This window comes from Oncorhynchus mykiss, chromosome 27 (assembly GCF_057628025.1).
Source record: "Oncorhynchus mykiss isolate SJ-2025 chromosome 27, ASM5762802v1, whole genome shotgun sequence".
Taxonomy (NCBI): domain Eukaryota; kingdom Metazoa; phylum Chordata; class Actinopteri; order Salmoniformes; family Salmonidae; genus Oncorhynchus; species Oncorhynchus mykiss.
In genome coordinates this window covers 28894084-28914197 of record NC_143048.1, presented here as the reverse complement: position 1 = coordinate 28914197, position 20114 = coordinate 28894084, and the positions used below count along the sequence as shown (strand labels likewise).

Sequence of the window (20114 nt, the reverse complement as noted above, 5' to 3'; positions counted from 1 at the left end):
AGATAAGGCAGGGCTTAACCTAGCAAAGACTTATAAATAACCTGGAGCCAGTGGGTTTGGCAACGAATACGTAACGAGGACCAACCAATGAGAGCATCCAGGTCGCAGTGGTGGGTAGTATATGGGGTTTTGGTGACAAAACGGATGGCACTGTGATAGACTACATCCAGTTTGCTGAGTAGAGTGTTGGAGGCTATTTTGTAAATGACATCACCGAAGTCAAGGATCGGTAGGATAGTCAGCTTTCCAACGGTATGTTAGGCAGCATGAGTGAAGGAGGCTTTGTTGCGAAATAGGAAGCCGATTCTAGATTTAATTTTGGATTGGAGATGCTTAATGTGAGTCTGGAAGGAGAGTTTACAGTCTGTCCAGACACCTAGGTATTTATAGTTGTCCACATATTTTAAGTCAGAACTGTCCAGAGTAGTGATGCTCGTCGGGCGGGTGCAGGCAGCGATCAGTTGATGAGCATACATTTAGTTTTACTAGCATTTAAGACCAGTTGGAGGCCACGGAAGGAGTGTTGTATGGCGTTGAAGGTCGTTTGGAGGTTTGTTAACAGTGTCCAAAGAAAGGCCAGATGTATACAGAATGGTGTCGTCTGCATAAAGGTGGATCAAAGAATCACCCACAGCAAGAGTGACATCATTGACATAGAAAAAACTTGGCCCGAAAATGTAACCCTGTGGCACCCCCATAGAGACTGCAAGAGTTCCGGACAACGGACCCTCCGATTTGACACACTGAACTCTGAGAAGTAGTTGGCGAAACAGGCAAGGCGGTCATTTGAGAAGCCAAGGCTATTGAATCTGCCGATAAGAATACGGTGATTGACAGAGTCGAAATCCTTGGCCAGGTCGATGAAGACGTCTGCACAGTATTGTCTCTTATTGATGGTGGTTATGATACCGTTTAGGACGTTGGGTTCACCTCAGCCACGCTCTCGACCAGCTCAGAAACCGGATTGCATAGCGGAGAAGGTACGGTGGGATTCGAAATGGTCGGTGATCCGTTTGTTCACTTGGCTTTCAAAGACTTTAGAAAGGCATGGCAGGATGGATATAGGTCTATAACAGTTTGGGTCTAGAGTGTCTTCCCCTTTGAAGAGGGGGATGACAGCAGTCACTTTCCAATCTTGAGGAATCTCAGATGATACGAAAGAGGTTGAAGTTTGAGGTTGAGGTTGGCGGCGGATACTATTCGGATTAGAGGGTCCAGATTGTCCAGCCCAGCTGATTTGTAGGATCCAGATTTTGCAGCTCTTTCAGAACATCAGCTGTCTGGATTTGGGTGAAGGAGAAGCGGGGGGTTTGGGCCAGTTCCTGCAGGGGGTGCAGAGCTGTTGGCTAGGGTAGCCAGGTGGAAAGTATGGCCAGCCGTAGAGAAATGCTTATTGAAATTCTCGATTATCGTGGATTAATCAGTGGTGACAGTGTTTCCTAGCCTCAGTGCAGTGGGCAGCTGGGAGGAGGTGCTCTTATTCTCCATGGACTTTACAGTGTCCCAAAACCTTTTGGAACTAGCCTAACTAACTAAGTGAGTATTTTGGTTCCTGATTTCCCTGAAAAGTTGCATATCACGCAGACTATCCGATGCTAGTGCAGGACGCCACAGGATGTTTTTGTGCTGGTCAAGGGCAGTCAAGTCTGGAGTGAACTAAGGGCTACATCTGTCATTAGTTCTAAATTTGAAAGGGGCATGCTTATTTAAGATGACTACCTCTACTGACGGGACAAGTCGTGATGGATCGGCGGGGCTCCGTGTCGACAAAGGTTCCAGGCCAATTGGCAAGAGAGGTATTGTAGTTGGTGTACTTCGTTTACTAGCCGGGAGATGGGCCTAGCTCGAGGCTAACTGGTGCATGATTCTGGACAATAGTTACTCGGTAGCAGCTAGCTAGCTGCAATGATCCAGTGTAATGGTCCAGAGCTTGCGGCAGGATTCCGGTGATATCGTGGAGGGAAAAAAAGCAGTCCAATATGCTCAGGGCTGATATCGCGCTGTGCAAACTGGCAGGTATTATACGGGCTAAAGTGGCTGGTGTCTGAGCTATAGGTAAAGACCGCTAGCAGTGGCTAACAATGACTAAATAGCTAGTAGCTAACTAGCTCTGATGGAGGTTCCAGTTATAAGTAGAGGTCGACCAATTATGATTTTTCAACGCCGATACCGATTAAATCAGACAATTTTTGTTTATTTATTTGTAATAATGACAATTACAACAATACTGAATGAACACTTATATTAACTTAATATAATACATCAATAAAAATCAATTTAGCCTCAAATAAATAATGAAACATGTTCAATTTGGTTTAAATAATGCAAAAACAAAGTGTTGGAGAAGTAAAAGGGCAATATGTGGCATGTAAAAAAAGCTAACGTTTAAGTTCCTTGCTCAGAACATGAGAACATATGAAAGCTGGTGGTTCCTTTTAACATGAGTCTTCAATATTCCAAGGTAAGAGGTTTTAGGTTGAAGTTAATATAGTATTTATTGGACAATTTCTCTCTATACCATTTGTATTTCATATACCTTTGACTATTTGATGTTTTTATAGGCACTATAGTATTGCCAGTGTAACAGTATAGCTTCCGTTCCTCTCCTCGCCCCTACCTGGGCTCGAACCAGGAACACATCGACAACAGCCACACTCGAAGCAGCGTTACCCATCGCTCCACAAAAGCCGCGGCCCTTGCAGAGCAAGGGGAATAACTACTCCAAGTCTCAGAGCGAGTGACGTTTGAAACACTATTAGCACGCACCCCGCTAACTAGCTAGCCATTTCACATCGGTTACACCAGCCACTAGGCTGATAGGCTTGAAGTCATAAACAGAGCTGTGCTTGCGAAGAGCTGCTGGCAAAACGCACGAAAGTGCTGTTTGAATGAATGCTTATGAACCTGCTGCTACCTACCATTGCTCAGTCAGACCGCTCTATCAAATCATAGACTTAATTATAACATAATAACACACAGAAATACGAGCCTTAGGTCATTAATATGGTCGATTCCGGAAACTATCATCTCGAAAACAAGACGTTTATTCTTTCAGTGAAATACGGAACGGTTCCGTATTATTATCTAACGGGTGGCATCCATACGTCTAAATATTCTTGTTACATTGCACAACCTTCAATGTTATGTCATAATTACGTACAATTCTGGCAAATGAGTTCGCAATGAGCCAGGCTGCCCAAACTGTTGCATATACCCTGACTCTGCGTGCAATGAACACAAGAGAAGTGACACAATTTCACCTGGTTAATATTGCCTGCTAACCTGGATTTCTTTTAGCTAAATATGCAGGTTTAAAAATATATACTTCTGTGTATTGATTTTAAGAAAGGCATCGTGTTTATGGTTAGGCACAGTCGTCAACGATTGTGCTTTTTTCGCAAATGCGCTTTTGTTAAATCATCCCCCAGCTTTGCATCGATTATATGCAACGCAGGACACGCTGCTAGATAAACTAGTAATATCATCAACCATGTGTAGTTAACTAGTGATTATGATTGATTGTTTTTTATAAGATAAGTTTAATGCTAGCTAGCGACTTACCTTGGCTTCTACTGCATTCGCGTAACAGGCAGTTGTGGAGTGGAGTGCAACGAGAGGCAGGTGGTTAGAGCGTAGGACTAGTTAACCGTAAGGTGGCAAGATTGGATCCCCGTGCTTACAAGGTGAAAAATCTGTCGTTCTGCCCCTGAACAAGGCAATTAACCAACCGTTCCTACGCCGTCATTGAAAATAAGAATGTGTTCTTAACTGACTTGCCTAGTTAAATAAAGGTATACATTTTTTTATTAAAAATCAAATCGGCGCCCAAAAATACAGATTTCCGATTGTTATGAAAACTTGAAAATCGGCCATTCCGATTAAATCGGTCGACCTCTAGTTATAAGGTCTAAAAGAAATAGCAGATCCGTACCACATTGAGTGAGGCGGGTTGCAGGAAGGTATATTTAATTTGAAAATGGAAAAGAGATTAAATTATTTCAATGTATACAAAAAATAAATATTTACACGGGACAAAAACAAACACATCTGGGATCTTGTATGCAGAGCACATCAAGCTTGGAATGTTAATGAGCCATAAGCAGCAGCACAGTTGAGAAGTGAGCTTTTCTGAATGGAGCACTCCTCCTTGTTGTGGCTCTGGCTCTCCTTCAGGCCCCGGCAGAGTCGTGGGGCAACAGAGCCAGGATGTTGTTAGCCTCGATTTCCACTTCCAGACTACCCCAACAGCCCAGTGATGAACAAGGCTTGGGAGCATGGTAAGTGGAGACTACACTGTTGTAGGCCTAATCATGGTTGAGGAAACAGTTAGGTTCAGACATGCATCCATTCTAAGGAAGAGCCTCATGGCCTAGGACTGCTTACTAGCTAGATCCTGTCCCTCAGGGAGAAACGTTGGCCTGGGAATGAAAGTCCCAAGATAGGGGGTAGGAGAATAGTCAGGCGTCTGAACTTCAGCCCACAGTCCAATCCCTGCTTCATATCTTTCTGGGCTGATGCTGTGATGACCAATACTACTAGGTTGAGATGATTATTTCTCATTCATTTCGTACATCACATTGGCATCCACCAACCTCTCTCTTCCTCTCTGTGGTAGCTTTTTGACATACATTTTTTTGGTTGTAATGCAGGATTCTGAAGTTGCATACAACTGTGATTTAGACGTATTGTTCAGAACACTTTCATTGTTTCTGGACACTGGGTAGGTTTTTGGGCAAAATAAGCAAGGTTCACACAGAAAATATGATTCTGACTATGAAATCCACCCTGATAAAGCCAACACATGCAATCCTATGACTTAGAGGCTTCTAAATGGTCTTAACAACACGAGGAGGATTTAATCCCTTATTACACTTTCATCAAACTGTAATAATCCGAGCAGAGCTGCTAAGCCTGAGTACAATCACCATCTGAGTACAATCACCACTCTGTGCTACAGAATCCCTCCGTAGCCTCTGATCCTACCCAAACTGCACAAAAAGTGCTGATATTCCATTTCAAAAGTCTGTACTGGAGTTGAGGGCAGTTGCACAGTGTGCCATGGCACTTAAGCATGTTTAGGTTAAATACAAACCACCGCAAACCCTTTTCAAGTTTATTTGTAGAACAGCTTTCACACAAAGGAGTATAAAGAAGGTGACGAGTTTCTGGCAGCACTGCAGCAAGTACCATTTGTTTCAGTCCCTTTGGAGGTGGTCTTTGACAACCAAAACAGACAAAGCTTAGTTTGGATAAAATTGAGACCCAGAGCTGATTTACAGACATACCAGCTCTCAAGCAACAACAAACTCTCCATCAAGTCAGCTGGAGCATTTTAAAACGTTGATCTTACAATTTGATAATGTTGACTGATAATGACTTCTGATGAGATATAGTTAGGGGCAACAGAGAGTGTAAAAACTATTGATGGACTGGCTAGACTACCTGACCCAATGTTTCACACATTCAACCTCAAGTTCATTAGTGGAATCTTTGGCACCCTTAAAGGGATACTGTAGCAGTACTGTACAGTAGTATATGCCACTGCCTGTTCACACCGCTACCATCCAGAAGGTGAGGTCAGTACAGGTGATTTAAAGCTGGGACAGAGAGATAGAAGCTGTTTTTCAATCTCAAGGCCATCAGACTGTTAAATAGCCATCACTAACTCAGAGAGGCTGCTGCCTACACTGAGACGCAATTACTGGACACTTTAATAAATGGATCACTAGTTACTTAAAATAATGTTACTTTAATGATGTTTACATATCTTGCATTGCTCACGTCACCTGTACATACTGTATTTTATACCATCTACTGCACCTTGCCGATGCCGCACAGCCATCGCTCATCCATATACTTATATGTACATATTCTCATTCACCCCTTTAGATGTGTGTGCATTAGGTAGTTGTTGGGGAATTGTTAGATTACTTGTTAGATATTACTGCACTGTCAGAACCAGAAGCATTTCGCTACACTCGCATTAACATCTGCTAACCATGTGTATGTGACCAATAAAATTTGATTCGGTGTACCTGTAGCCTAACTTCATTCACACTGCATGCAGAGATCTAAAAAATTGTATCCACGAATTCATCCAACTCTGGGTAATAAGATTAAACTTAACTGCCAGAACCTTGTAGTTGGGCGAGCCTTGTAGACTGCTGCTGTGGTGACCACAAACACCTAAACACGCTCAAATATTGGATTGAGACAAACTCACACTACGTATATCATAATTTAAGGATGTGGTAATTATGTAAGTAGATATTTAACAAAAAACGGATGTCTGTCAATTTGTACGGATCCATGTTGTTTTTGATCTTATTATTGAGCGTTTAACGTTACCTCAGAGCAGAAACATGGTCAGGTTGAAAATCCAGATTCCTCAGACACCAACATGAATGTTGGCTGACAGCATGCAACCAGTATGTTCTTCATTTCCCCCCCACATGTGACAGACCTTGCATTTTAATCAGTGCATGTTGGAGTCACACCTCTCATTTGTTTACAGTTAGCAAGGTAGCTAAGTTATAGGACTTCCTAGCTGGTACAATAGGGACATCTTTTCCCCAATTGTCTAGGAAGAATTAGCCAATATTAGACGTTGTGTGCAAATACTCCGAGTTAGCTACACCAACACCCAAAATATATGCAACATTAAAATGCATGTTTAGTTGGCTAGCTAGCTACATGGGTAGCTTACTAGCTAGGTAACTAAAAGTAACTTGCACTTTTGGTACACATCATCCAAACACAGATATAAAAATATTTGTCCTAACGTAGTTACTATCAATAGCTACCTAGCTAGAAAGCAGTCTAGCATGCACTTCACAGTGACATAAATACAATTAGCTATCTACCTGTACAAGCCCTCAACAAAAGATTCACTGCTTGCAGTTGCAACTAGCTAACTACTCCCACTTCGAACTCATATAACTAACACTATAATATTACCTGCTCGTCGAATCTGTTTATCACGGCCTGAACCCATTCCACTGGTTTATGTGCCGCCATGGCCGTGCGGATAGAAACCGTGAATGACTGCTTGCAATTCCAAGACGAATGTGGACGTTCGTGGCGATGTTAGGCCTGAAATAAGTCCCAAAACCGGCGTCTGAAGATGACAGTACGGCTTGGTTATTGTTCCCTTTGAGCAAGCTTTACCATGCCGCCATGACACACCACCGGAAGTCTTCCCAGTGAAACTGATGGGGATAGGAGATTGCAGAGCAAAGATACCAGTGCGTCGCTTGTTGATGTCGAAGTTAAAAGCTAAGAGGATACACACAAACATTGACCATATAATGTAATGTTGTTACATGTAACTAACTAGCTTGACTTGCCACCGTGTGAAACATGTATGCTACCATATGTTACTAAAAAGAGCTGACAATATTATAAAATGTAATCCAGGAGTTTATGTTTGAATTCTGGTTCTCTCGCAACACAAGTCACTCAGAAAAGCATCTGTAGGCAGAAGCATGCTACATGTACATTTGGCATTTGAAAAACTACAGCTGTGCTATGCTACCGAATGCAAAATGTATCTGTATCATAAAAGTGTAGTGCAATATTCCCTTTTTTTGCCACACACATATACTCTCTCTCACTAGGGACAAATGTTTCGGCTCCTTGTCCAGAGAGGTTTGAGCTTTAGAAGTGGATCTGCAGCAAAAGTAGACCTTTATTGCCATCTACAGGTCAAAGGTCAGACTGGCATTCAGTAAAATGTAAACATGGGCGATCCACAGAAAATGGAAATGTGTGTGTTTCTGTTTGAGAAGTTAAACCAGTTAATTCCCTTATAACTGAGTGTCCTGCATCATGTATTATTTTATTGGTTGTAAATTAAATACGGTTTATTTTACAGTACATGTATTTTACACTGAATCATTGATATCTGGTTGAATGTTGGTTGTGGGTGTAACGGTGTAACTGGCGCCTCTGGGCTGAGGGGCTCTAGCGCCTCTGGGCTGAGGGCCCCTGGCAGACTGGCGGCACTGGCGGCCCCTGGCGGCACTGGCGGCCCGGCCCCTGGCAGACTGGCGGCACTGGCGGCCCCTGGCAGACTGGCGGCACTGGCAGACTGGCGGCACTGGCGGCCCCTGGCAGACTGGCGGCCCCTGGCAGACCGGCGGCACTGGCGGCCCCTGGCAGACTGGCGGCCCCTGGCAGACCGGCGGCCCCTGGCAGACTGGCGGCCCCTGGCAGACTGGCGGCCCCTGGCGGCCCCTTGCAGACTGGCGGCCCCTGGCGGCCCCTTGCAGACTGGCGGCCCCTGGCAGACTGGCGGCACTGGCGGCCCCTTGCAGACTGGCGGCCCCTTGCAGACTGGCGGCACTGGCGGCCCCTTGCAGACTGGCGGCCCCTTGCAGACTGGCGGCCCCTTGCAGACTGGCGGCACTGGAGGCGCTGGGCAGACGGGTGGCTCCGGCAACGCTGGAGAGGAGGAAGGCTCCGGCAGCGCTGGACAGGCGGGAGCCCCTGTAAGGATGAGCCGGAGAGACAGCCTGGTGCAGGGGGCTGCCACCGGAGGGCTGGTGCGTGGAGGTGGTGACAGATAGACCGGACCGTGCAGGCGCACTGGAGCTCTTGAGCACCGAGCCTGCCCAACCTTACCCGGTTGAATGGTCCCGGTCGCCCTGCCAGTGCGGCGAGGTGGAATAGCCCGCACTGGGCTATGCAGGCGAACCGGGTACACCGTGCGCAAGGCTGGTGCCATGTAAGCCGGCCCAAGGAGACGCACTGGAGACCAGATGCGTAGAGCCGGCTTCATGGCACTTGGCTCGATGCCCACTCTAGCCCGGCCGATACGCGGAGCTGGAATGTACCGCACCGGGCTATGCACCCGCACTGGGGACACCGTGCGCTTCACAGCATAACACGGTGCCTGCCCGGTCTCTCCAGCCCCCCGGTAAGCACAGGAAGTTGGCGCAGGTCTCCTACCTGGCTTCGCCACACTTCCTGTGTGCCCCCCCCCACAAGACATTTTTGGGGCTGACTCTCGGACATCCATCCACGCCGCCGTGCTGCCTCCTCATACCAGCGCCTCTCCGCCTTCGCCGCCTCCAGCTCTTCTTTGGGGCGGCGATATTCTCCAGGCTGTGCCCAGGGTCCTTTACCTTCCAATTCTTCCGCCCATGTCCATTCCTCTTTTCGCTGCTGTAGCTGTTGCCCGTTACCACGCCGCTTGGTCCTGTTGTGGTGGGTGATTCTGTAACGGTTCTCAAGGCGGACAAAAACGCAGCATGGTGATGATTCATGTTTGTTTAATAAAGGAAAACTATACATGAATAAACTACAAAACAATGAAATGTGAAAACCTAAACAGTCCTATCTGGTGCAGAGACAGGAACAATCACCCACAAACACACAGTGAAACCCAGGCTACCTAAATATGGTTCCCAATCAGAGACAATGACTAACACCTGCCTCTGATTGAGAACCATATCAGGCCAGACATAGAAATAGACAAACAAGACATCCAACATAGAATGCCCACTCAGATCACACCCACACATACCCACACATACAAAGCAAACTATGGTCAGGGTGTGACAGTGGGACATATCTGAAGTAGTATGTGTGTGTGCTCAATGAATCACACTCTGTGTGTGTGTGTGTGTGTGTGGGTGGGGGGGGTGCATGTTCTATACATTATTCAGGACAACATTACTTTGTTTAGCCTACACCGTGACTATGACTGCATAATAAACTAAACTAAATATACTATGTATTTTCTAATCAAATGTGTTAACAGGGCAACACTAAAGAAGACAAAGGCCATCAATTCAATGCAAATATTACTGTATTAAAGGAAATTGTTGTATTAAGCTTGCTTTGAACACTGTTTGAATGGCTTGGATAGGCCTATGGAGATGGTGGAAAACATCCTGATTAGAAGGGGACGTTTGCGAGGCTTCTCCTGTTGAGAGGTGGAGGGAAGACCCTCTGGGAGTCCAAATGTGGCAGGATGTGCCACTATGTTGGGCGACAGAAGAGAGAGAGAGTTGACATGCACTTTCATTTAGAAATGATGGTATATTGTATTCTTAGTTTCAACTCATTATTACTTTCACAAATAAATGAGAACCAGAATCTTGAGATTTGGAAACTATAAATAATTTTACATAAGAGATTACTATCGATAATATATAATGTACTGTATATAGGGTTTAATATTTTTGCAATAGCAGCTTTGTACACCAATATCTCAAACAGTAAATGTCCTGCTGTATGGACTTACACATGATATCTTCAGCAGTAGTCTGGTCTTTGGATTCAGAATGGCGGGAATTCTTATTGGAATCCTTCTTGTTTCCCATCATGAATGGCTAAAACAAAAACATGTCAAAACAACTGTCACAGCAGAACAATCTCACGGTAATAACGATCACATCTTACACACCAGCACAACAAGATTTATAAATGGTTTTGGAATTAATGGATGGTTTTACATTTTCTCTAAATAACATTGTTTACTCACATTGACACAATTGTTAACTTAAATAAGTGTGATGTACCTTTAAGTTGAATTTCAGTCTGGCAAGCCTTTGTAGGAAAGACAGCTTCCCTCTGGTAGCCTTCACATCTTCAGCCATGAGAAGAGCTTCTGGCCTGGTGGCTTCGAAAGATGTTCTCGAGGCTGCTCTTGATGCCTCGTTACAACTGTGGAGAAGCTCCTTGCTCAATGACTTCACAAGAATCCTATTGAAAGTGGAGTCCTGAGTCGACACGGCCAGTTGGAGTATTTTCTCTGAGCCAAACTCCTTCAACAGATGTTTGTAGACGGTGCTGTATACTTTGTGACTCTTCAGGTTCTTGGGATAAGCTTGGGTCTCAGAGCAGCCTGACCATGCACAGAAGGCAGCTATAACTTTTGGAATCAGGTCTTGTGACGTGCGTGTGACGTCAGTTGGGTACAGATCAGTTTGGGTTTGGATTTTTGACAGAAGTCTCACCACTAACATGCTGATGAGGCCGGTGAAGTCATCATCACCGACTAAGTTGTCAGTGGATGGGGTTGAAAGCGAGGCAACATCCGGGCTGGTTGAATTCTGATCACAAACAATGCTCTGAGGTACACCGAAACAACTGATGGTATCCCTTTCCTCAGCATCTATGTTGTCCTCAAAACCTCGTGCAGCATTGGAGGTCCCACTTGTTGTCATGCTGATGGCGGAGAAAGATGGCAGAAGGTAGGACTTACCACTCAGTAGACTGCCTATATCAGTTACAGTTCCGGTTGGAGATGACCCTCTGCTTTGTGCATCAGAAACCACAGAGTCCATGACCTGGCTTACCATTACTTTGGTAAACAGGCTGACTGTGTCACTAAATGCTGATGTAGAAAAAGAACATGAAATCCTATCTTCAGATACGCTAGCCGGCACACTAACTCCCTGAGCCAAACTCATTGAAGCTGTAGAGGGCACAAGGCTAGGAAGCAAGAGGCGCTTCACAGACTCCTCTGCAAAAAGCTGAACCAGCTTGTAAGCTGTGGGCTTCCCCACCGTCTTGTCATTCCTCTTCAGCTCAGTAAGGACTGTATCGGATGCACTCTTTCCAGCCGCCACTGTCAGAACCAGAGGGGTCAAGTTGCTCTCAGAAATGATGCGGTTGACTTGGTGAGTAAGATCACGTGAGAGAGCACCAATCCTACCCTGAGATATGAGCTCCTCCAGTCTTGCTATTGCAGCTGTTAGATCAGGGTGGAATGCAACCTCCCCTTCTTCCTCTGGATGTACCTCCTTTATGATGGTATCCACTATTGCAGACATGCTTTCCCTGGCATCACACACCAATGTTTTTGGCTTAGTAGATTTGCCCATGTCGATGACTGAGCATCTCACAATGGGCTGAGTAATACTCTCTGGTAAATCAGAAGAGATGGGAGTGCCAGGGAGTGAAAATTCCCACTCTGACTTCTTTGATCTGGCAGATGAGGATGACAACGAGGAGGAAGAACGCTGTGGCGCTTGATAGATCAGTTCCTCACCACATTCACTGCTTACCCTTTCAACATCCTTCAGCATCATTCCAACCACATTCTCTATTTGTGAAAGCGCAGTCACCATTTGGTCAGATTTTGACAGCTCTTTCTGAATTGAAACCAGAATATGGCTGAGGGTCTTTTTGGCTTGAGCCGTTGTTGCTTTGACTTGATTTTGCCATGTAAAATAATTCCTCATCTTTGTCTTCACATTGTGGTAAATAGTCTTTGCAGTTGTCCAGATCTTCTTCTCAGATACTTCCAAACCAGACTGTGAGCCTTTGGGTGTGGCCTCAGTGTACTCTGAGGTTTTCTCATCACTCTGTTGAAGCATAGAGTCTGCCTGCCATAGAGTAGTAGAAGACTCTGTGGGTGGGAAAAGGCTCTTCATGTCATTTGTAATTGATCCAACGATTTCAAAAGCAGTTATATCTGTATGCCTTAAGGAAATTGTTGATTTTGCTGGCAACATCTGAGAATCTGTCTGGCTGGAACTGACTTTGCTGGGAAAGCTACTGACTGATTTGATCAGTATTTTTCGCACTTCGTTGGTAGCGTTCATCTGGAACTCCTCACTGGAGAGTTTCTCAATGACTGAGGCTGGAGTATCTCTTAATCCTTCCAACCATGAAGAACCAGACACAGGCATGTCTTCTAGATAAGACATGACACTGTCCAAAAAGCCACAGACTTCAAGGGAGTTGTAAGAGGAACCCTCTGCAACAGATGATGTGCATTCCAAATCTGCCACCTCTGACCTATACATGGTCACAATCTGGGACAAGACCTCTTTGGTGCAGGGCACCATGTTGGAATCACAGAGAGACAGTAATGGTTGAGAGTTCTCACTTTGGCATTTACGGAGAGAACCAAGTCCTGTTGAGTTGACCACTTGCAGTATTGCCTCACTCTTACTGGTTTCAGGTTGCTCTGGTGTTTTCTCTCCTACAGAGTCAGTTGAATCACATCCATCAGATAAAGAAGATGAACTACGTTCTGATATAGGGGATTCACTCCTACATGGGGAAGGCAAGCTCAGGATTGAAACAGGCAGATCACTGGAGTCAGTATGCTCCAGAAGCACAGCACTGGAGTCAGCTTTTTCCATAAGTTCTTCCCCTTGGACTGGAGCTCCACCCATTCTGAGGAACAATGTCTCCAGCTTTGCCTGAAGTCTCTCGCAGAGTCTACGAGCTGCATGGAAGGGTTTCCGCTTTGTCGTACAGTGTCCCACTTGGGTATCTCTCTGGGTGCTTGTTGGCTGATCTAATTCAGCATACTGCACAATGTCCTTGACATCTTCAACAAAGTTATCAATTATTTTTGATGCCTCAGATTCTACTTTGGTCTGTATGAGCTCAGTGGCCGCAGAATCAAGGATCCTGTCAGATGGGCTAGATGCATTCATCAAGCTTGGAGTGGTACTAAACGAATGAGAAGGTTGAACCATACCAGAGATATCGCTCATTAACCTTCTCACAAGAATTTCACTCACAGCCTTTGAGGCTTTGGTCTTGAACTTCACACTAAACAGAGTGCCAAGATTTTGCATCATTGCTTTGCAAGATGTACATATTATGTTCAGCTCCTCTGGAACAGGAGAGTCTTCAACATCCAGGTGCTCCACTACAAGGTCACTGCCAGATGCCAACATTTTAACTTTCACAGCCACTTCTCGAAAAACCTTAGCCAATTCCGGATCTTCTTTTTCCAATTCACCCACCATCTCTGCGATAACAGTCATCACTTCTTCTGTTGCAGGTGGAATGCATGACTCTAATACAGAGGTAGAGCTCTGGTCCTCTGGGGTGGTGTGATCATCAAAACATTTCTGGACCATGTTGACCATTTGTTCAGCGGCCTGGGTACCAGAAGAAATAGGGGAGGACCGCCCTGAAATGGCTCTGCTGATGGTCGCAGAGAGGGCAGAGTTAAGCTGTTCGACCACCACCTTGATAAGACCAACAGTCAGCTCAGGTGGGCAAGAGGACAGGATATTATGATCAGACAGTTGCTCCTGGACACTTTTGATGATTCTGTCCTCTGTCATTCCCAGGAGGACTTTCACTGAGGTCTGGGAACTTTAAAACGAACAAGCAAAGCATGATAATTCCTGTCTTAACTTGGCAAATCGGTCAAGCGTTGTAATTTTAGTATTCTAAATATCTACATGTCCTTTTGATCGCTTTACATGCTCATTCATTTGAATATGCTCAAAGGCTGATACATTACATTTTGTACTACATCAGATAGAGTAAATTGCATTGGCTAACACTGGGATAGATGATCTCGGTGAAATCCATACATGAAAACCTTGAGGGGAACATACCTCTTAGAAGAGGGTGTTAGGGACCTGAGATGTTGAGCATTATACATTTTCTTCGCCAGATATCTAACTTCCTGGATGAGCTCCAGTCTTTCCTGATCAAAGGCAGCAAAGGATCTTGCACTGCCACCCCTCTTGGGTGAGTCAGTGTCGTCGTCAGCAAAGTCCTTTACCCCAAGTACGCGGGCCAGGGCTGGCAGCAGGATCTGCAGGGTGGTCTGTGCGATGAAGGTTACAATTGTCTTGCACAATTTGGCAAGCTGTTCCTTCGTCATCTGTTTTGAACAAACAGAACAAAAACAGTCTTTTCAATGGAACTGTGATGTAAAGTATTCTAGATCGAACAGAATGCATTTGATCAACATTGTTATTCTTGTCTGTGACTGAATTCAAAGTTTGATGAAGTCTGACAGAGAACATGAATAACAGAATATGACTTGATGGCTAATCTCTTAATTCAACAGATCATTGACACATCAAAGGTCAAAGGCAGGTAGGGAAACTTACAGGGTTTTTTAGTCCTTTGTAGATCACTTGCCACTGCCTAGACAATTTAAAATAAGTGTTTTAGTTAGTGTTTAGTTCCCACTGCACAATATTTCATAAATGTTGAACATTACAGAAAAACTTTTAACATACTCATCAGTAAGATTGCGCAGGAATGAGATGAGGATTGGGTAGGAGTATTCCATCTCATCCTTGTTGCCTGGGCTGAATGCAGCCTGAACAGCTTTCTTCTCCAGGAGCTCAATTACAGATCCTCTATCCAGGTGTTTATTCCTGGAGACTAAAGATGTGATTGCCGTAGAGGAAGTAGAAACAAAATTAAAGAGAAATCAGACGTTTTATCTCTTAATACTCTGATTTCATTGTTTAAGGGTTTTAGAATAGGCCTATTTTAATAAAGCTATCTATGTGACCTTTCTTACTGATTACAGTAGACTACAGTTTCATTGAAAATGGATAGCACAACCTGCACATCATAGACAGAATAGAGAAACAATGTAGTACTACAGAGGTAAATCTCTGACCTGCATCGTTGTCAGTGCCCAGCTTCCTTGACTTCTTGCCACTCCTCTTACTTTTTGCCTAGGATAGAACAGAACAGATTCCAGAGCTCAAATGATGGCAGACATGTAACACCAGGGCCCGTATACATAAAGTTCATCAGATAAGGTGTGTGCTCAACCTTGCCCAAATAATTGTATTCATTATGATCTCAAATGCAAAACTGATCCTAGATAAGCACTCCTACTCTGAGACAATTTATGAATAGGCTATGGGCCAGGTCAAAGCAGCTCTTAAAACACGTTTTGAAAACAGCTACTACGTATGTTGTTATCTGAGATATATAGATATCTATGGTATGGCTGCTATCAGGTACAGAGTGTAACCCAGTAGGCCTATTATGTGCTCTGTCACTCCTGCCATCTTACCTTCCTTCCCTTCTTGGCCTCCTCTTTGGGCGTGGCCACCGGTTCTTCCTCAACAACTTCCTTTCCTTCCCTCTGAGGATCACCATCCTCCCTCTGTGCTACCTGAAGGACAGACATTCCAATAAGTAATAATATGTCAATGTCAGAGTAGATCTGTGCAGAGGACATCATAAATAGAGCTACAGCCATATCAGCGCTAAGCTGGTGACTTTATAAAGAATGGTACATTTGCTTTACAATATGTTATAGCTTTTTACAAGAAATATCTGCTTATATTGCTTTACCCTTTTTTACTTTCCCCCAATATTGTATGAAGTAATTTAGCTTACCCTTTCTTCATCCATTCAAGCTATTTTATATCTCAAAAAGCATGTCCTTGTCTGTGTTGGTTACATTCAAGTTGAGTTCAGGTCGAGAGTGAGGACAATATTGCAAGCAGGGACTGTAATTTAGGGCTACATGCTACGTCATGGAACGTTAGACCTTCATGACATCACAAATAGTATTTTTAGGAAGAGCGCGGGAAAGGTTACTTGCCCACTCAGTAGGACTAGCTAATATTGACAGAAATTTCCCCGTCAAACGTTTTCGATTGCCTACCCCTACGCCTTCCATCGAACATGGTCCTGCCTTTGCAATATTGTCTCTCTTGTGGATTTACTTACGTATGACATGTAGGCTTACTGTGTCGGATCAAGTTGATTGATCTGTCCTAGTCAGCCTTAGGTTGAACCCAAAATCTTCTGGGAAATATTTGTTAATAATATTCATTTCAATATCGTTTTATTCTTTGATTTAGTCCCAATCCAATCCTATTGTTGGCTGCCAATCCCCACCAAATATGTCATTGTAGGACATACTGTAGCGGGAGAAAGTGAGAGCTGCAACGCGGACGCGTTCGGTGGCTCCTTCAGTGCAGAGGCAAGCGCGTTTGCCACTAAAGCCCGGGCTTGTGAGGCAGTAGTCTACAACGCTGACAGGCAACACCTTGTCATTTTATTAACTCACTAGAATTACCTTGTCTTCTTCATTCATTTCGATTGCACTTCCTTTCGTGGTGAAATTAGTTTTGATTACTATTAACTTTAATCTACAGAGTTTAAGTGTTTATGTTGCCCACGTCATCATGTGATGCTGTGAGCAAACAATTTATGCCCAGCCTTCCTAGATAGGCCTGGGCTGCATAACACTATGAATCTGGGAAAACATAACACTTAAAAAAAAAGTTTTACAGTGCAAAAATAGCGTAGGCCTACTTGTGTACTATTCAAATCCACACCTCTTCACACAGACGTACCCAGATTCTGTTGTTTTAGCTTTAACCTCTGTTAAATTCACTTCCCTGGTTAATCTGTCATCATGTTTCGTGTTCTCCATGGTTAATCTGTCTCTATGTTTAGTGCACTTTAATATAGCCTGTTTACTTATTTGAATGTTTGATTATATTTATTTTTATCCTGCAGATTTTGTTGTGGATTTAAATTGACTTTGGGTGTCTTGAAAATCACTTAAAATAGCACTGTTGGGGATCACGTGACCCTTGGACGAGATGGCCGCATGAACTAAGAGCTCCGCACAAGTAGTTTCCAATTCCTAATCTTACCTCCACTCCAAGTTCAAACTCATTTAGCTTTAGTAAGAAAAAGTCATGGCGGCGACACTACAGGTGACATTTTTACCCGGACTCGAGTATTAGCGACGGAAAAAGCCTCCAAGAAGAAGCTAGCTTCAGAAAAAACTAGCGCCATTAGCCAGGAGCAAGAGAACCCGCTCCCCCACGAGGCACAACGAATGCCAACCTCGCACTCTGTCGAAGACATCCTTTCTGAGTTGAGATCCCAACGTACAGAACTAAACACTAAATTAGATGCCATTAACTCTCAGCTCAGTGCGATAGGGGGCAAGGTGACAATCCTGGAAAACGCTTTGCCTGACATCAACAACAAGATAACCATAAACGCGGGGCGCCTGGACGAGGCAGAGGGGCGAATCCTATCCATGGAAAACTTATTGACAGATGCCATGGAAACAATAGCATATGCTAAAAAGAAAATCGAGCATCTGGAAGAGAAAACAGAGGACCTGGAAAACAGGGGGCGAAGGAATAATTGTGTTCTATTCAATCTGGGCGAAAAAGAAGAGGGAAACATGCCACTGATCCGCTACCTGCAAGACAAACTTCCCGAGTGGCTCCACAAGTCCACCGACAGGCCCAAAGAACTCGAGAGAGCTCACCGAGCACTGAGGCCCCCACCAGCAGCCAGACAACCACCGCGCCCAATCACCATACGTTTCCTGAGATTCACCGACAAGGAACGAGTCCTACAGGCGGCGAAAAACAACACCATCACAGTGGGAAACGCCAAACTCGCTTTACACCAGGACCTGTCAGCTGGAATACGCCGAAAGCGCCGAGAATTCAACGAAGTGAAGAAATACTCCATTGATCGAGGCATCTTCAGGGGATTCAAATACCCAAACGAGCTCAGGATTCTTCACCAAGGAGCCTTGCGACACTTCAAAACTCCCGAAGAGGCAAAACGTTTTTTGAAAGACAATCCTGGCCAATGAGAAACAGACCAATGACTAAATGCGATTAATGCCATTACTAAAGGAGGTAAGACGACATATAGCCGATATCCAGAGACCCACCCCCTAAAGGTCATTATAGCCGTCCAATTTATATTTATTTTCCTTTAACTGAGAGGGATGGGCTGTATAGCCTAACCTAGGCCTACTAATGTTTCAGCCTACTTTTATTTCCCTGTTCTTTTGTTGTTGTTGCTATTATTACTTGGGGTTCCCTATGTCCCTCGGGGGAGGTATATGTAGGCTTGGCTATTGATTTTATTTTTCTCCCCTCTTTTACTGTGGTCTGGACGAGGGCAACTATGTTATTTACTCAATGCGGGGTGGAGAGGATGAGGCATTTCTTCGGTGGGGAGAGGTGTTGTGCGTTGCTAACTGTTCCCGGTTTTTGTTTTATTCGGAACACAGAATTGAGACTGAGCGGGGGGGTAATAGATCCAACGGGATGTGTCGAGTTGTTTGGGAACTCGGCTGGGGTGTTCAGATATTATTATTTTATGTACACCATTTATTTTCCTTTTGTGAACGCAGCTGTAATTACCATCCATTTTTACCCAGCGATGACTTGCACTAAAGTTCGATTACTGCTCGATGACTAGTACCTTGAATCTATTGACATGGAACTGCCATGGTCTAGGGCATGCAATAAAACGAAAAAAGATACTATGTGCTCTAAAAAAGGAAAAAGCAGACATCGCTATTACAAGAGACACACTTCTGTGATGCTGAACATGCCAAACTCAGCAGAGCTTGGGTGGGACAGGTGTATTTCTCATCTTTCAAATCAAACAGTAGAGGCACAGCCATACTTATCCATAAAAATGTTCCATTCATAATTGACAAAAACATATCTGATCCAGAGGGGAGATTTATTTTGATAACTGGGTCACTATATGGTCAACCAATTACTATATTAAACATATACGCCCCTAACACAGATATTCCTGCCTTCATTGTCAAAAATTATAACCCTGTTCAATGAGCATTGTGTCTCCATAGGCGTGGTGGCCGGAGATTTTATTTGTACCCTTAACCCAACCCTAGACAAATCATCTCAAGTCCCCACCACAAATCCTAGATCTGCAAAGATGTTGAACTCTCTTACTAAAGAGATGGGACTGATAGATATCTGGAGAGAGACTAATAGCTCATCTATGGACTATACATACTACTCTAATGTCCATAACACCTACTCCCGTATAGATTACATTTTTATCCCAAAGAGTTTCATAAATTCAGCCACTTGTACAATCGGACCCATAGCACTTTCAGATCACGCCTTTGTCCACCTCCGCTTTGACCTCTGCAAAAACATCCCAAGGTCAAAGAGCTGGAAATTCAACACCTCCATGCTATCAAACGAAGCGTTCCATACATTGGTAACTACATGGATAGACAACTACACACAAGACAATAAAGATTCTCCTGTTTCTCCGGCCACAATGTGGGACGCTGCTAAAGCCACACTAAGAGGTCATCTAATTGCATATGCTTCCTCTAAGAAAAAAGCAATGGAAGCACACAGGCTAGATCTTGAGAGGGAGCTGGAATGCTGTGAAAAAATACATAAACAATCCCTAGACAGCACCTCCTGGAGTCATCTTAAAGCATCCAAAGCCAAACTGAATTTGGACTACACTCGGGAGATAAAAAAAAAAGTTTTCTTTACTAAACAGAAATACCATGAGTATAGCAATAGGCCCAGTAGATTGCTTGCTTACCAATTAAAAAAGGAGCAGTCAGAGCGTACAATCATGGCTATCCGAAC

The 20114-nt window shown here is 44.3% G+C and overlaps 2 protein-coding genes across 13 annotated transcripts in view; both read right to left on the bottom strand.

Moving 5' to 3' along the window:
* LOC110507892 (neurofibromin) overlaps window positions 1-7623 on the bottom strand; it is a 114501-nt gene extending 106878 nt beyond the window's left edge. For 9 of the 11 annotated variants that reach the window (XR_016492481.1, XR_005039980.2, XM_036964932.2 and 6 more), the window contains exon 1: window positions 6958-7623. Coding sequence is in view for 7 of the 11 variants with exons in the window: in XM_036964932.2 (XP_036820827.2) it covers window positions 6958-7017 (60 nt within the window). In the remaining 4 variants the exon portion in view is untranslated. The remainder of the gene's footprint in view (window positions 1-6957) is intronic. The other 2 variants (XM_090223838.1, XM_090223837.1) reach the window with 2 other exon arrangements.
* A 2170-nt stretch (window positions 7624-9793) lies between these two features.
* LOC118954550 (uncharacterized) lies at window positions 9794-17948 on the bottom strand. 2 transcript variants are annotated; one of them, XM_090223834.1, is made up of 9 exons: window positions 17924-17948; window positions 15758-15859; window positions 15353-15410; window positions 14961-15108; window positions 14829-14865; window positions 14325-14596; window positions 10527-14076; window positions 10250-10337; window positions 9794-9984 (listed from the first exon to the last, which is right to left on the bottom strand). In XM_090223834.1, exons 4-9 carry the CDS (start codon window positions 15011-15013, stop codon window positions 9833-9835), a joined length of 4152 nt encoding a protein of 1383 aa, XP_090079960.1. In that variant the 5' UTR covers window positions 15014-15108; window positions 15353-15410; window positions 15758-15859; window positions 17924-17948; the 3' UTR covers window positions 9794-9832. The 2 variants fall into 2 exon arrangements, with proteins under 2 accessions (XP_090079960.1, XP_090079959.1); XM_090223833.1 differs by lacking the exon at window positions 17924-17948 and having other exon boundaries at window positions 15758-16696.
* Window positions 17949-20114: the final 2166 nt, after the last annotated feature.